General features: G+C 35.3%; 1 protein-coding gene across 1 annotated transcript; it reads right to left on the bottom strand.

The window, feature by feature from the left end:
* Nucleotides 1-13,622: 13,622 nt before the first annotated feature.
* LOC145012123 (haloacid dehalogenase (HAD) superfamily protein) lies at nt 13,623-15,466 on the bottom strand. Its single transcript, XM_078970901.1, has 5 exons — nt 14,690-15,466; nt 14,522-14,599; nt 14,179-14,252; nt 13,986-14,093; nt 13,623-13,861 (listed from the first exon to the last, which is right to left on the bottom strand). Exons 1-5 carry the CDS (start codon nt 15,384-15,386, stop codon nt 13,745-13,747), a joined length of 1,074 nt encoding a protein of 357 aa, XP_078827027.1. The 5' UTR covers nt 15,387-15,466; the 3' UTR covers nt 13,623-13,744.
* Nucleotides 15,467-16,449: the final 983 nt, after the last annotated feature.

Genomic DNA, 16,449 nt, shown 5'->3' with positions numbered 1-16,449 from the left:
ATGTTATTTGTTTAAATGTCGTTGAAACCTTAGTTATATATCGTATATATGTGTTTAGATATAACAGCTTTCACTTCACTTAAGTACCTTTATGTGTAACAGAGGCATACAAAAAACATCACTATTTAACTATAACAGGTATAGTTAAGGGTTTACTACTTACTACTACTATCACAACGACGCATACAAGAGTCAGTACAGTTATGAGTCATTTCACACTATACACTATACAAGAGAACACACTATACAAGGGAACACACTATACACTATACAAGAGCATATACTATATACTAGTACAAAGAAAACATCACTACACTATGACATACAATACAAACATTTAAATACTATAAATAGGATGTGACATACTACTTCTCGATACGACACTTCATTGTGGTATCACCTTGTAACCAGAGTCTCCTGGAGGGAGAGCGGGCATTGTGTGTATAGATCTATATGGGACAGACACTCCCACACCCCGACTGCTAGCTACAGTCCCAGCCGATAAGGCCAAGGGGTGACAGAATGTCACCATACTATATATGACACCGGAGGGTCATCATTTATTCAGTCGTCGATCAGCATGGTTACATACGAGTTCACATTCAAAACTTTAATTAATCAATTAAGAATTAGAGGCCAAACAGACTCTCCGAGGCGTATTGGTCATTTAATACCACCTGGAGTCTGCATTTCATTTCTTTAGACTCTCCGAGGTGTATTGTTCATTTAATACCACCTGGAGTCTACATTTTATTACTTAGGACTCCCCGAGGTGTATTGTGCATTTAGTGCTACCTGGAATCTGTGTTTCATCACTTTATAACCAGCAGTGTCACTACTGAGGTAAAACATTATTTTCCCTATTACATTTATTTGTGACCTTGTCACATATACTTTCAAGTAAACTATGTTTTCGTAATAATAGTTTCACGAGGGAAAACTCTTACACTACAAAAGAACAAAACATACAAACAGTCCGGTCTTGGTAGAAGGCTACATTTTTCTGGAAAACATAGGATTTTCTAGGGAGTTCAAACATTTACAAACATTTACTAATATTTACAAACAGCTACGAGCATGTATACTATGTTTTTACAAATAATTTTCATACAAGCAATGACACTAAATACTTATGAACTCAGCAGTGTTATACTAATAAACTCTTTCAAAATAACTTGTATTCTCAGGACATCAGTAGGTAGGTATAGATGGAGCTTTTGAGAAGATGGAGCACATACAAGACTCATCTTCATTTTGATTATACATTTTTGGTGTCTTACATACTATACAGAACACGTTTGTATTAAAATTATTCTATTAATGCAATGGATGTTGTTACTTGTTTACTATTATGCTTTGTTATGATACTGCACATGACGTCCTCCACCCCAGAACGTTTCCGCCGTTCCGGTTTTGGGGTGTGACAACTTCAAATTCTGCAAACTGGTAGCTTGATTTGGAGTTCAATTTCTTTTATGAAGTTTATCAGAACTTGCGGTGTTTCGGAATTGAGTCTCAAGAAGAAGACCATGTGAAACAAGTAAAGTCATCAACTATAATCAGTATGTACTTCTTGTGATAGAGACCGGCTACGGTAGATGGACCGTAGAGATCAATATGCAGTAGCTCTAGAGGTTTAGAAATTGATGAAGCAATAACTAGTGGGTGACTCCCCTTTGATTGTTTTCCACACTCACAAGCAGGGCAGAGTGTTTCATTGTTGTATTTCAGATTTGGGAGGCCTCGGACGAGTTCTTCTGTGACAAGGTTGTTGATGTAAAGAAAGTTTAAATGAGCCAGCTTGCGATGCCATAACCAGCTAACTTCATATACGGTTTTGGACAAAAAACATAGCTGCGGTTTCCCAATGATCAATGAGACATCCAAAGGATCCATGGTCCCTTCGGATTTGGATTTGATCAAGCAAGGGATTCTATCGCTTGTCATGATGTAGCAGTATTCATTATCAAACTCAACCCGATGACCTGCTTTGCATAGTTGGCCTACACTGATGAGATTATGCTTGAGGCTTTCTACGTAAGCAACCTTCTGTATTGAGAAGTTCCCTGTTGTTAGTACACCATAACCTCGAATGATACCATTTGTGTTGTTACCAAAGGTGACATCTCCTCCATTGCTGATAGGCCTAAAATCACGAAGGTATTCTAATCTTCCGGACATGTGCAAGGAGCAGGCACTATCGATTAGCCACTCATCTTCTTGTTCCTCCTTTCACAAAGCCTGAAAATTACATGGTTAGTTTGGGCACCCAAACAAGTTTGGAGCCCAGGGTTACAGATGAATTCTTCCTAGATGCATGAGTGGAGATTGTGAGGATAGATTTCGTATCAACTTTCAGACCTAGACCTGAGTGTTTTCTGGTCTTTTGATAATTACGAGGTTTCTGAAAGTTACGAGGTTTCGGATGATTACGACGTTTTGGAGGATTACGAGGTTGGACTTGATTTGGTTTTTTATGATAAAATCCAAATGTAAGATTTTTCTCATACAGCCAGACACTGCACCTGGTCAGTGGTCCAGAGGGTCTGGTGTGAGGCTTGTGACTAGTCCGAGAGTGAAATTTGACTGAGTTTCCCATGGGATTTGAAAAGGTTTGGGCATTGGACTATCTCTTAGGTTTTGTTTGTTTGACAAACTGATGTGACTTTGAAAGTGTGGGAGTTGGCAAAATTCCTTTCCATTTTGGGTCATCTGAGGAATAGTTTTGAAAGTGATACCTACGAAAAGATTTGACACACTTTTGGGACTTGTCAGGAGATTTTGAAAAAGCTTATGGAACTGTACATTCCTTTTTTTTCTATTTTCTCGATTGAAGTGTGTTTTTGAAATCTGATTATGTTTTTTAGGACCCTTTTGTTTTAAGGTTTTGTTTTTATTTTTTGAAAAACTTTCTTGCTTTTTCCAACGGGATTTGAGTTCTTTGAAAGCTTGTTTTTCCTGTGGTTTTGGGGAACCACAGTCAGTGAGATTTAACTACGGTTTCCTTGAAAATTTTGACTACTTTTGAAAACGAGGACTTGAGTCATTTGAACTAGAAGAAACAGAACTTTGAGATCATTAACCATATTCAAATTTATCTATGGGCAATTCATGAAGAATTGGCTGAATGGTCATAGTGCTCTTGACTTCGGTCTGTGGTAAAGAAGATTGAACAATCGCAGAGTTAAGTCAGATTTGGTTCTTCAGTGGAACACTTTATGGATGGTAATTTTGGTTCAAGACTACAGTTAGAAGGACTGTGGTCTGACGGCAAGATTAGACGATGCACAAGAGCTTCGGGTCCTTCCACAAGGATTTCCTCATCGACAACTGATGAAGCCTGAGAGTTGGGACAAATTGTGCCAATGATTGTAGTTTAATCACAAGAATGATCCGAGATTTCAGGAAGAATTTCGTCGATGACACAATTATTACTTAGATTGTGAAGTCTATCGAAGTGGACTCTAATGTCTTCAGGAAAAGTCTTGTCATTCACTGGAAAGTGAAACTCTCGGTCAGGAGGGACATAGAGACGGTCTTTGTTAAACCGGGGTGATGAGTCCTTTGCGGTGGAGAACCCATTGTACCAACCCCAATTGTACGTATTGTCTACGGTTCCATTATTTACAAGATTTTCAATGGCCTCACTTTCGTTAAACAATTTTTCAATTAATAAGTTCAAACGTACAATTTCTTTTTGTGCTAAATCCCTCTGATCTAATGCTATTCCTAATTGGGTTTCACATAACATTTTTGCATCCTTCTCTAATACTAAGTCTCTTTCTAGCCTAACCACTTTGATTCTTTTGTCTTCTAAACGTCCTCTTACATGAAACATTTCCTGGCACACTATGTTCTTCTCATCCAGGGCCTTGTTATAGTCTGAAAGGACGGCAACACATGTGTCATTAAGGTTGTCGAGGAATGGTTGACAATCATGCATGCTATAATTGAGAGTTTGAATCACAAGTTTTACATGTTCGACGATGCTCAGAGTTCCATCCTTGGCCATATAGCAGTAGTTCTTTTCAAGCTTTGTCGATCCATCTTCGTCCGCAGTTGCCAGCATGCAAATCTTACCCTTTCCCTTGATGTTAAAGTCTTCATCCTCATCCCCTGAAGACCACACTTGATGATCTCTTTTCACATTGGCCACATATGCCCTTCCCTTTTTCTTTTTCATCCATCTCCTGCGCCATTCGGAGATAAAAGGCTTTGTCCTTTACAACATTTTCTTTACAGTCCTTAGCAAAATGATTCTCTTTGTTGCACTTATGACAAATGACAATATCTTCTTTAGCTTCAGTCGAGGGACCGGAGTCAGTTGGTTTGCGGTATCTCCTTGGCTTGATGGGAGTTTATAGGTTGCGGAGATTGGTGAGGGTGTTTTGGATATCGAGGGTGATTGTTTTGAGGGTTGAAGTTTCGGTTAAAGGGAGGCTTAGTGAACTGCTTATTTTTGCGAAAGGAAGGTGGAGGTAATCGATTGAACTGCTGACTAACAAGAGCAATAGCATTCTGGAATTCCTCTTCTTCATCATACTTTGTGTCAGCTTCGTAGGATTGTGGTCAGTTTTCATAGGAGAGAGAGTATGGTTGAGGGGTTATGTTTTGCGGAGCTTGGGCCATAAGAGCAAGCCCTCCAAAGTCAGCACAATCTTTGAGCACGGTTGATTCTTGTGCTTTAGTTCTCCGTATAGTTTGAAAAGAGAGAGTGAGTAAATCTTCCTGTCACCTTGGACTATCATCTTTGCAGTAGTCCAGTGTTTCCCTAAGCAATTGAGTAATTGGAGATTGGTTTCATGGTTGCTGCGGACAGTGTTAGCGTTTGACAACTTGGTAACAATGAGGTTGAATCTTTTGAAAGAATCCTCAAGGCTTTCACCCGCATGAGCTTTGAAATTATTGAATTCGTTGAGTGCAGTAGTGAGCTTCTTATATTGTGCCTGCTCAGAACCTTCGTATAGATTTTTGAGAACATCCCATATCTCTTTCACAGATTTGTAATTGATGATAATGTCGAAGTTGTCAGGAGCAACTCCACAGGATATTTCATAAAAATCAATTACATCATTTTCCATTTTATCAAGATCATCCTTCGTGGGACGATTCATGGCAGGTTGACCTCCTCCAAGTCTGGCTTGGGCACCGTCGGCTTGAACTGGAGTAAGAATCGGGACATGAGGTCCTTCTTCTACAGATCTCCACACATCTCGTCCAAGTCTTCTTAGATATCTCTCCATTCTCTGGCACCAGTGATGATACTCATTTTCCACCAATATTAGAGCTCTATTCAAACCTCCAACATTGTCGGAAACGTTCAGTGATAATGCTTGTGCCATATTTCCTTGTTTTGAGAAAAAGATTTTTTGTTTTTTTTTTGAAAGAAATGAGCTTCAATGGTATAGAAGGCCTTTTAAAATCATAGTTTTTATTCAAAAAGCATCCACATTGGCTCTGATACCAATTGTTGAGAGAAAAACTTTTGAGGAACACACTTGAACAAACATTAGAACAAGTTATAATGCGGAATAAGTTTAACTCAAAGGATCATAAAGCTCAACAATTATAAGTTAGAATTAGAGAGTTAGATAGTTAGATGAGGAAATATAAAGACGAAAATATAAGGAAATATAGATGACAACAAGTATTATATCAAGTATACACTTAAGTTGGTTCTTAACAAGGATTGCATTCAAACCAAGTTAGTAAGTGTGATCAGACTAAAGTGATTAATTCCTGAGTGACTTGCTCCGAAGGAGAGATTACGATCTTGATATTAGAGTTTAAGTTTAGTAAGATCTTGAGAATAAGAGAGTATTCAGAGAAGATATAAGATATAAGATGAAAGAGAGATGTAAGAGATGTGTATTGCAACTAAAGAGGAAGACTATATTTATAGAGTTCCGAAAACATTACACGGAAATAACCAAAGACTAAAAGAAGTGTCCATGCAAGGTACACTGGAAAATACAAATTAAAAACATAAGATAAAAAAACACTAAGTCTTTGATCGGATAAGAAGGTTGCGGATGGCGTCTTCCCTTCTCATTGCGGTAGCAACAACAACATTGCAGTAGTAAGAGGAGGACTTTGGATTGAGGTTCAAGAGGGTCACTTTCTTTGATTCAACAATATGTTAACTTCGATATATGTATGCTAGATCTTAGGGTTTATCAGCTTTGGATGATTATTGCATGTACAAATAGAAAAACTGGATCCAAAGCTTTAGGGTTTGCATGCACACCATAAGATTGATGTAATGCTCAAAACCCATTAGTGGTATCAGAGACTAAATCGTTTTTTCTATTGTATTTGAAGCTATGCTTAATTTTTCAAAGCTGAAAAATTTTTGTTTTTTGATTCTGTCTGATTCCACTATGTAGAACAGCCTTCCATGACACGGAATGGGATCTGACAAAAATTTTCGGGATTTTGGCTAAGATTGGATTTGGATGATTACCATAAATTGTTTTCCTAATAAAAAAAGTTCGTTTTATCTGTTATGGTAATGCATATCTTAATCCAATTAGAAGATAGTTGTCAAACTATAAGATAATTCTTAGTTTATATGATAAAGAAAATTATTTGTATTATTTGATGTGAATTATTTTACCATAAATTGTATTAGGTCAAATTTTGTGATAAATATTAAATATATGGTTATTAAATTATTTTCAAATTTCATCTAAAAAAAATATTTTGAAAAGTTTCAAAATTTACCCTCAAGTTTTGGAATTTAACATTTAATTAAAAAGTATTAATTTTGAAATATTAAATTCTAAACCCTGGTATTTTGAAAAGTTAAAATTGGACCCTGATGGTTTTATTAAGTTAATTAAGTGTGTAATTAAAAGAGAATTAATAAATCCACAATGACATTGTTATATTTAATTAAATTAAAGGTATAATTTATTAGATTAGACCACCTAGGTATTTTAAAAGTGTAAAATACACCTTTATACTATATAAAATTACAAGTCTAATATATTATATGTATAAGTAAAATTCAGTCTTACCGTTAGTAGGTCTCATTCACGAAGCTAGTCTCTAAGGGGTGTTTAAGGAAATTACCTATAAAATATTGAATGGGTATCCACTCTTACCCACCACACTCTTGATTAGTGGATGGTCGTTAGTCGAACGGGTAGGATAGGACACCACCTTCCATTATAAGTACAATGTAGTACAAGTAATTAAACATTTTGTTATAAAATTCTCAAATATTAGTTACTTTAGGAAAAATGTGAACTTGGTGCTAATCCATGAAATTGCACATTGCACCTTGTTGGTCGTTAATGGAGCGTGTGTGGTTAACCGGCACACTAATATGGGACCAATGAAGGATGGCAATGGGTAGCTCATAGATTATCATAGATCAATGGAGTGTGTGTGGTTAACCGGCACATTGATTAGGTGATAAACTTCGAGAGTACCAAGCTAATTTGTATGGTTATTCACACCTTATTTGTGATCCTCGGTATCCCAATCACAAACTTGAAGGGCATAATCGAGATTAAACATGCCATTGAAAAGTTCAATGAATCTCAAAAGATCTAGGAGTTTCAATTCATTTAAAACTTAAATTTATTTTTCGTTTTTCATGGTGGAAATTGGTAAATCGTCATTTACCTACCCTCAAATATTCTGCAACTGGATTATGACATCCCTCTTCTGAGTTGTAGAATATTGTGTTGGGTCCTAGCCTTAAGATCTCATTTGGGTGTTTTATTAAGGACTCAATCAACTAACTTAAAATTTCTCCCCTTGTAGATGTCTAGTTCTGACAACTATGGTCATCCTGAATCCTTTGGAAAAGGCTTTCCACATGAAGATGATATTCCATGATTCGATCGAGGAACATAAAATCATACTTCACTTCCTCCACCTCCTTCAATAATTCTCCCTGACCCACAAGATCGAAGACTTGAAAAGTTCAAGATCACTCAAGCGCTATTGGCAAAAAGACATGAAGATGGAAAGTCTGTGTGTGCACGCGTATTGGAGATGAAGTCAGACATTGACAAGTTGAGGATGTTGGGTGTCGATGTTTCAAGGAAGTTGGCTGTTGACTGGGTTCTTCGGTCACTTCCTGAATCATATAGTGAGTTCATTTATGATTACTATATGGTGGACCACGAAATGACCCTCATCGATTTGACATATTTGCTAATTGTTGCTGAATCAACAATGATTTGGTGCACTGGTAAAGCAAATCTGACTGGAAAATCAATTTCCTAAGTTTCTATAGACAATGGCAACATTGGAAGTCCAAAAAGGTTTTCTCTGTGCAAGAGAAAGGCTAAATCTAAGATAGTCTCTTGTACCATTCCAAAAGAATCCATTTGTTTCTATTGCCAAGAAAAGGGGAATTGGATGCGAAGCTGCCAGATTTACCTGAAAGATTGCGAAGATGGGAGAGCTAAGTTGTACGATTCTGCTTCAGGTAAAGTCCACTATCTAACTCTATTAAGTTCATATTTTGTAGATTCTTAATACATGATGTAATAAGATTGCATTTTAATGTTTTCTAGGATCGAAGAAAAGAAAGGAAGCTTAAAATGCTGAGTCTGATCGCGAAGAAATGGATTTCGATCGCATGGTTCGATGATCGGATTTTTGAGTTGAAACTTAGAGAGTTATGATAGATTGCTTAGGAATATGTAATAGCATAGTTTTTCATTTGAATTTTCATTGTAAGGACAAGTTTTCCCGCGCTTTTATAAATAAAATAAATTTTAATTTTGTCTTATTTATATTTCCTTGTAATGGCACTTGTGAAGATCGATGTTTATATATTTATGTTGTTGAAATAGGACATGATTCTTAGTTAAGTTAGTTGTGGTAGTGTCAGAAATTTACCAAATAAAGAAAGTTTCTCATCACCCAAGTTTCAATTGGAGAGAAGCTTGGAATCATGAAACTAGTATTGTGTGATGAATGAGAACTTTCATCTTTGAGAAATTAAGACTAATCCATTGTTCACATAAGTATGTGAGTCAAGTGAAGGACTAAAGGATCTAGTACGCATTGACGTGCACTGGTCAAGTCCAACACAAATAACAATGAAAGTTATTCGTCATGTTTTACTAAAGCAACATGGTTATGCTTACAATATTAAGTGTAATTCTGAATCATTTAAAAGTTTCAGTGTATGGCAGAACGAATGGGAAGAATCAATTAGGCAGAAAGATAAAAGTTTCTCCGATCTGAAAAGATGGGAGAGTACTTAAGTATCATGTTTTATGATCGTATTAATGATTAAGAACTATATCATAATTAATCCTCTAAGGACATCTTGGTACATTTGTATGGACAAGAAGAGGAATCCGGGAATTGTTGAAATGGTTAAATCAAAAGATGAGTCATACTTCGTTCCAAAATCAAGTCATAAAGTTGTACTCCAAGATTGTGCTTTGAGTTACATAATCTTAAGAAGGTTTATAACACTTATCAAATGTGGATTAGAAAGGTTTCTTACTCTTGCACATTTGAAATTGGTAAGTTGTGATGTCTTGGATAAGACAAAGACCAATTAAGACCAATTGTATGAAGTGTTTGTCTTGATAAGAATCCGCACTAACTCTTAAATATTTGTTTGTCAAGAAATGTTTCTGGACAAAAGAGTCCTATGTCTCAAGAGGTCAGTGGGAGTCTTAATGATCTTGAAAAGTTTCAAGGACTAATCAAGAGTAAACCTGTTGTTTATCACTAGCAAATGACTTGAGGTTTATACCTTATCATGTTGACACATTCTTGTTTCTGTGCCACTCCAGTTTTAAATCAACTATGCATGTAAGTTCTATGAGCTCTCATTTGAATGCAAAAAGGCAAAGCACCTTGATCAATGAAAGCTCATTGATCTATATAGGTGAGTTGATTAACAACTTGGAAGACGTGGCAGGCCCTTGTGCCTCTAGGTGGCAAGAAATTAAGATTGAACAAGTTCAGTCCATAAGAGCTTGGATTTGTCACAACATTGTCTTATGATTATGGTTATGACAAATTCACATGGATAGGAGCACATACACCATAAAATCTAAGTGTCATAAGGTTACTCTCTACTTCATGAAAATGATTGTGATGAAACGCTTTCACTAAGAAGATTTGAAGGAGTTAGTTGTTGTGTAAATTGTGTTCTCAAATTCGATTATGACTACGGCATCCCTCTTCATAGTTCGAATTGTGAGATATGGAAATCAGTTTGAACATTCAGGACTTACTGCTGCAAGTTCTAAAATTGTTTAGATACACATGTGAGCTATCTAAGCAAAGGTGTATGAAGTTGAGAAGCTTAGATAAAGTCTTATCCAAGCATCTTGTATCAGAAGTATGAACTTTGGTAAGGAAGTCAATAAGTATTGATTTCTAGAAGTCCAGTTGATTTCTGAATACATGTCAAAGCTAGTGGGAGCATAAGTGTCATGCTGGTAAAGAAATAATTATCATGTTCGTGGGAGCATGATTACTATGTCAAGTATTGCGAGTTATCAATATTAATTATAGAAATCAAAAGTTCAATTCGCAAAGTTACAGAGGTTGAAAAAGTTGTTTACTATAATTAAGGGAGAGAATACTATACTTCATTTCAAATCTAAAAGCTTAGATCGAGAAATTTTAATCAGATTTAGTCAAAAGGACATATATGAGTGTTATGTTTATTTCAGGTGGGTATAAAATTCCCAATTGAAGATCTCAACATCCATCTAACTTCTAGAACTTTGTAAGGTATAAAATTCCCAACTTTATTGCATTTCATCTTGGATCTAAGTGTATTTGGCGTTTTGTTCTATTTTAATGAGTTTTGAGTGAGAGTTGAGAATAAAGTTTGCAACTTTATTACTCTCCTAGGTCCCAAGAACATTTTATGTTTTAGATTTGGACTCCAACACCTTTTGATCATTGTAGAATGTTTTCTTGGACCTCGTAGACAAGGAAAGTTTTGATCTTTTGCCTTCCCTTTTAGCCATGTAAGTTATCTTGGTCATTTGGGGGTATCAAAGTTTAGATCTTGAAAGCTTGAGACATTATTTTGGATAAAGTTGGAAAATTTCTCCATCTATACATCATGTTGATTCAGATATGAAGGTTTGAGACTTGGACTTAATGGATTTAGCTGAGAAAGATGCATTCTTGGTTCCTTTAAGACTTAAAGACTAAATATTGGTTGTTTGGACCATAGTTATGGATAAAGTTGGAAATTTTATCCATTATGAAGCTATTTAGGAACTGGATCTGAGATTATGGGCCTTGGTCTGAAGAGATTAAGCGCTTAATGAAGATTTGGGCCTTCTGACCAGAAGTCACGACGTGACATAAGATGTGTCATGACATGACAGTGCCCAGAATCGTGATTGTTTTGTCATTGCATTCTCACGACATGACCAAGGAATAGTCACGATGTGACGTTGAGTTTGACTAAGCTGACCGTTAAACTCGTGGACTTTGACCGTTGACTTTTTGACCGGTTTACCTTTTGGTCAAACATGGGTAGAATTGAGTATTTGACTAAGGATTGGTCTCGGATTGGTTTTAGGAAGTTTGAGTTGGCTGTTCTGATGCTGAGTTAGTTATTGAGCTTTTGTTGAATAGTTTAGGTGATTTTCCTCACTATACTCGTGGGTCAAAGGCACCAATGTCGACCCACTATGTTGTGTTATGTATCCTGGTATATAGGATGTTGTTATATTGGTAGAGCAATATGATTACCTGTACTTACTAGTTATATATTTATGTTATCTGTTGCATATGTCAACATAGTGTGGTTTGGGTTAAGGCGATCCTGCTTTGTACTAAAGGCCAAGATACCTGGGGTGGTCCGGATAGGCTGTAAGACTTGTGAGGCGGTCCAATCAGGTTGCAGGCCCATGGAGCAGTCCAAATAGGTTGCTTGCCTTGCGAGGTGATCTAGTCAGGCTGAAGGATCATATATGCATGTTGTTATCTATTGGTTATGTGTGGTACTTTGGGGGGAACTCACTAATCTTTGGTTTACAATTTGATTTTATGGTTTCAAGTATATCAGATGATCGGGGCAAGGCGAACGTGTGATTGTACACATCATCTTGGGATTTATGTTGAGAGATGTTTTTAGGTGCTCTGATTTGATAACTCTGTTTTTAGAAACAACGTTTTATATGACTTGTGGATTTTAAAATGGTTTCGAAAAATGAAATTTTTTACTATGATTTTTGGGACGTTACAGTACAATTATGGAAAAGCTCATAAAAAGATTTTGTTAACCATATCAAATGATATAGGACCCATACAATTATTGAAAAGCTCATAAAAAGAGTTTGCTAATCAGCAAGCAACTTGAAAATGTTTTGATTTTGAAAAGCTCTCCTTGTAGTTTTGTCTTTTTGAATAGCTTTTTTCGTTTGAAAAATTCATATTGTGGATGCTTTATTGAAATGTAATGTTTGGTGAGACCACAAAAATAATTTATAAAAAAATTAGTTAAGATACCTTATTGATAAGTTCATGAGGTCTTTTACACAAGTTTTCAAATATACTTTTATATGTTTTTTTCCATAAGTTTTCTAAATATCATTTTATATATATCATCGAGTTTATCAGTTAGTTTTTACCAAAACTTTATTATTTTATGAGTAAGTTTATCAATTACCAACTAGTTTTATCAAACACATTCAGCTAGTCTGCCAAAAACATGAACTATATTAAATTACCATTTTACCCTTATATTTCAAACCAAACTTTATATTATTCATCATTTTAAACATGAAAATAATTGAAAGAAAAGAAAAAAAAAAAGGCAAATTGATTAAGATTCAACATGTTAACAAATTAAATCTGAATTTTTGGTTTAATACATAAGTGTTGTAAAAATTCCGATTAGGTCCCGATTAATCTCCTATTATTCCTTAGGCGCTACCCAACCGACTAAAAAACATCTAATGATTAATCTCCGCCTACAAAATGAGCCAAGCAGTAGAAAACGATGAATTTTTAATACTTTGAAGATATATTATCTCAATAAAAACTATTTGAGGAATGATTAATGTTGTATTAATTATATTTTAACCTATTTTGTTATAATATTAGTGGTATTTATAAACTTTGTTATAATATTAGTCATATTTAATTTTTTAAAACTCAACGAATTAGAAATTTAGAGTCCTCGCTTAATCCTCCGAGTTATCCCAATCTAACTGATTAATCTCTCGATCTCAGTCCACCAACTCGTTAATGTCAAACGTTTTTTACAACCTAACCCATTACTTAACTACTTATGTCCAACACCAAGTCAACAACATATAATTGCTCATATAAAATGTTTAACCTATTAGGGTTAAGTAAATAAACAAAGTGATATACATCAACTTTAGACCATCAAGTCATTTATCACAATATTATATGCATCTGTTTCGATCCAAAAATCAAAAGTTTAATTACTTGTTTTAGGACTAAATTGAAAAAAAAATAATAACAACATACTTTTAGTGATTTGTTTATTGTAATAATATCCTTTCATTTCTTTCTTTTACAAAATTTGTATGTTTGCACTTAAATTAAAGCAATGTTATATTATCTCTTCAAGTTTCAGAAAGAAGAGATCCCTATTACTCAAACCCATTACTCCGATGAATCTACAAGTACACTTGGAAAGATTCCACACGAACAAAGCATATGGTTTCTTTCATTCATAAATAATATTGCAACAAAAAGAATCATAGCCAAATAAAATGGCTTATATTCCTCATAATCTACTACATTACATTCCTTACACAGGTGGTAACTCTTTAACACAATCTGAAGCATCAGAAAGAAGCCTCTGATTGGCTGGTTTTAAACCCTTCCTCAGCCACCGCTTCACAAGAGCCAATTCAATTTTCCTCACCTGTAAACAATTAATTGATTACAACATTTATATTATATTTGCATCTATAAATCAAACAATATGGTAATTTTAATGCTTTGTTTCCTATTTTGACTTAAAACTATCTACATAAATTAAAACATACCTGCTTAACAATGAAAGGCTCCTCTGCAAGGCTTAATGGTGCTGTTAATATTGTAAGAAAACCATTTCTGTTTCCATAAACAATATCTGTGAAAGGACGATCACCCACCTGAAATAAACAGTATAGTTTTATTTTATTTTTTTATTAAAATTGAATACCAAATTGAAAATATTTAGAAATAACTTAAAAGTACCATTATCAGTTTTGATGAATCACATCCAAAGTGCCTCTCGATTTCTTCAGCTGAGCCAGCTGGCTTTTTCATCTCTAGAGTAATTGTAAACAAACAAATATATTTGTCAGGATTGTGATTGATTTCTCTAGAGTAATTGTAAACAAACAAATATATTGGCTCTTCTCCTAGTAAACTTTCAAGTTATTGTTCTATCATCTATGTCGTTTCTTGATTTTGTACAAGTGAGGAAAGACTTGTATGCATGTGTTCTTGATCAAACTATCACAACCAACATGAAAACCATGCAAATTATCTTAACAGATGAATCATGAAGTGAAAGAAATCAACTTTATTGACTTACTATGTCTAATTACTCGAATCCCAATGACATACTCAAGTGCTCTAGCCTTCCTGCCATCAGGGTCATACTCCTGAAGTCCTGATCACCATTAAAGAAAATCACAAACTTATCGAACACAATTAAAGAACATAATATCACCTATTGGCTTGAAAATTGAAATTAGATTACCAGCAGAGTTGCTGAAAACTGCAATGTTGTTGCCAAAAACAGATTTACAGGACTCCACAGACGATGCAAGAGGCCCCCATAGAGCTAAAGAGTAAGGAGCAGTAAGAGTATTGTCCTTATCAAAGACAACGCCTTCGAACCCCTTTCTTCTTAAGGCATCCCAATCAATGTATCTTATATCAGGGACTGATACATGAGGCATCACCCACTGCTTGTTTCTAGTTATTACCGATACTGAAAAAAGCAGTCCCTCGACGTTGATTCTCTGCCCTACTGCTGCTTTTAGGTCTGCCCACCACATGTTTGCGAAATTTCCTGTACTCGATTCACCCCTAATTCTATCTGTATTTTCTCTGATTTCGTTTCCGATGATCAATCTTCTATCGTTCTTCCGCCGTGTGCCATTGAGATAGATGGGAGGGGAATCGTAAAATCGATTCAAGAACGCCCTATCACCATCGTCGTAGTCGTCTAGGTCTCGATTTTGATGATTTTCCTTGTTGTCCTGCTCTTCGTCTCGGCTGTCTATGGCGGAGAGGGAATAAAAGATGCCGGTGGAGAACTGGGATGGGGGAATTCTCTTGTTGGAGAGACGAAGACGAAAGTGAGGGCGATCTGATGAATGGAGAAGCTTGATGGGGTTAGTGAGGAAACAGCAATGGGAGATGTGGTGTGGAGGAACCAAGGAATAGAGCATCTCTAAGCTTTTATGAGCTTATAGGAGTCTATGCCTTGAGAAACCCATTTTTCTAATGTAAACCCTGACATTGTGGAGGACCCTCAATGCGTTCTTGTTTGAAAGTGAGACCGACCTTATCATCGATTGTAGCCACTGGTTGCACACCCTAATTTAATACAAGAATCTAGGTGGGGTTTACACCAAGGTTCTCAAGATCCCAATTTCGATAGTAGATACAATTTTATTTTTGAAAACAATATTCATTGTATTAGTCGTATTTGAGATCATGGATTGGGATCGAGATAGGAAGAACAGGATCCGATCCTACTATTACATCAAAATCAAAATATGAATTCAGTTATTATCCAATTGACTTGTACCCATTTACCCACTATTTTCTTTTCAATTTTTAAACTGTAAAAGGACAAAAGGGTAAAAGTAAAAACTGCATAACTTCTTTTTCTTCCTCGACAAAATTGCAAAAATGGTATTGTCATTGGCAAAATTTTGTGGTTTTTCTCCAAAAAGTTTTGATGGTGCGCCAATGGTCTAAAATCGGATCTTTTTAGTGGTTTTGATCTCTCTACGTTTAAAAAGACAATTATACCCTGGTCTTTGTTTTTATTTTTATTTTCTATTTTAATAATTTCAAAAAAAAATAGTATTATGCTCTCATTTTTTTTTGGTGTTGCTAATAAGACACATCTTGGACACCTCATTTACCACTTTTTAAAAAGTCAACCAATAATTAACTATTTATAATCAGTTTTTCCGGAAAACAATACAATTTCAGTCAATAAAAATATTTAAAAAATAAATTAGGATGTTTATATTGCAATATGGAGTGTCTTTTTAGCCAACCTTTTTTTTTTCCAGAAAACCAATTCACACTCAATGGATACTCTTCCTAATAAATGCTCCTTCTTGTTCTCAAATTTCGATCAAAGCTAACCAAAAAATAAAAATCATAGCTTCCTCTTAAAATTAGATTGCAGGAGCCTTTAAAGTATCAATGATGAACACCCCTCCTCTTCTTCCTTAATCTATTCTTTACCTCCTTCTTTCTCAAAATCGCACAAAA

Source organism: Lactuca saligna, chromosome 8, assembly GCF_052625555.1.
Source record: "Lactuca saligna cultivar CGN05327 chromosome 8, ASM5262555v1, whole genome shotgun sequence".
Taxonomy (NCBI): domain Eukaryota; kingdom Viridiplantae; phylum Streptophyta; class Magnoliopsida; order Asterales; family Asteraceae; genus Lactuca; species Lactuca saligna.
The sequence above is the reverse complement of the archived record's forward strand: the minus strand, read 5'-3'. Positions and strand labels throughout refer to the sequence as shown.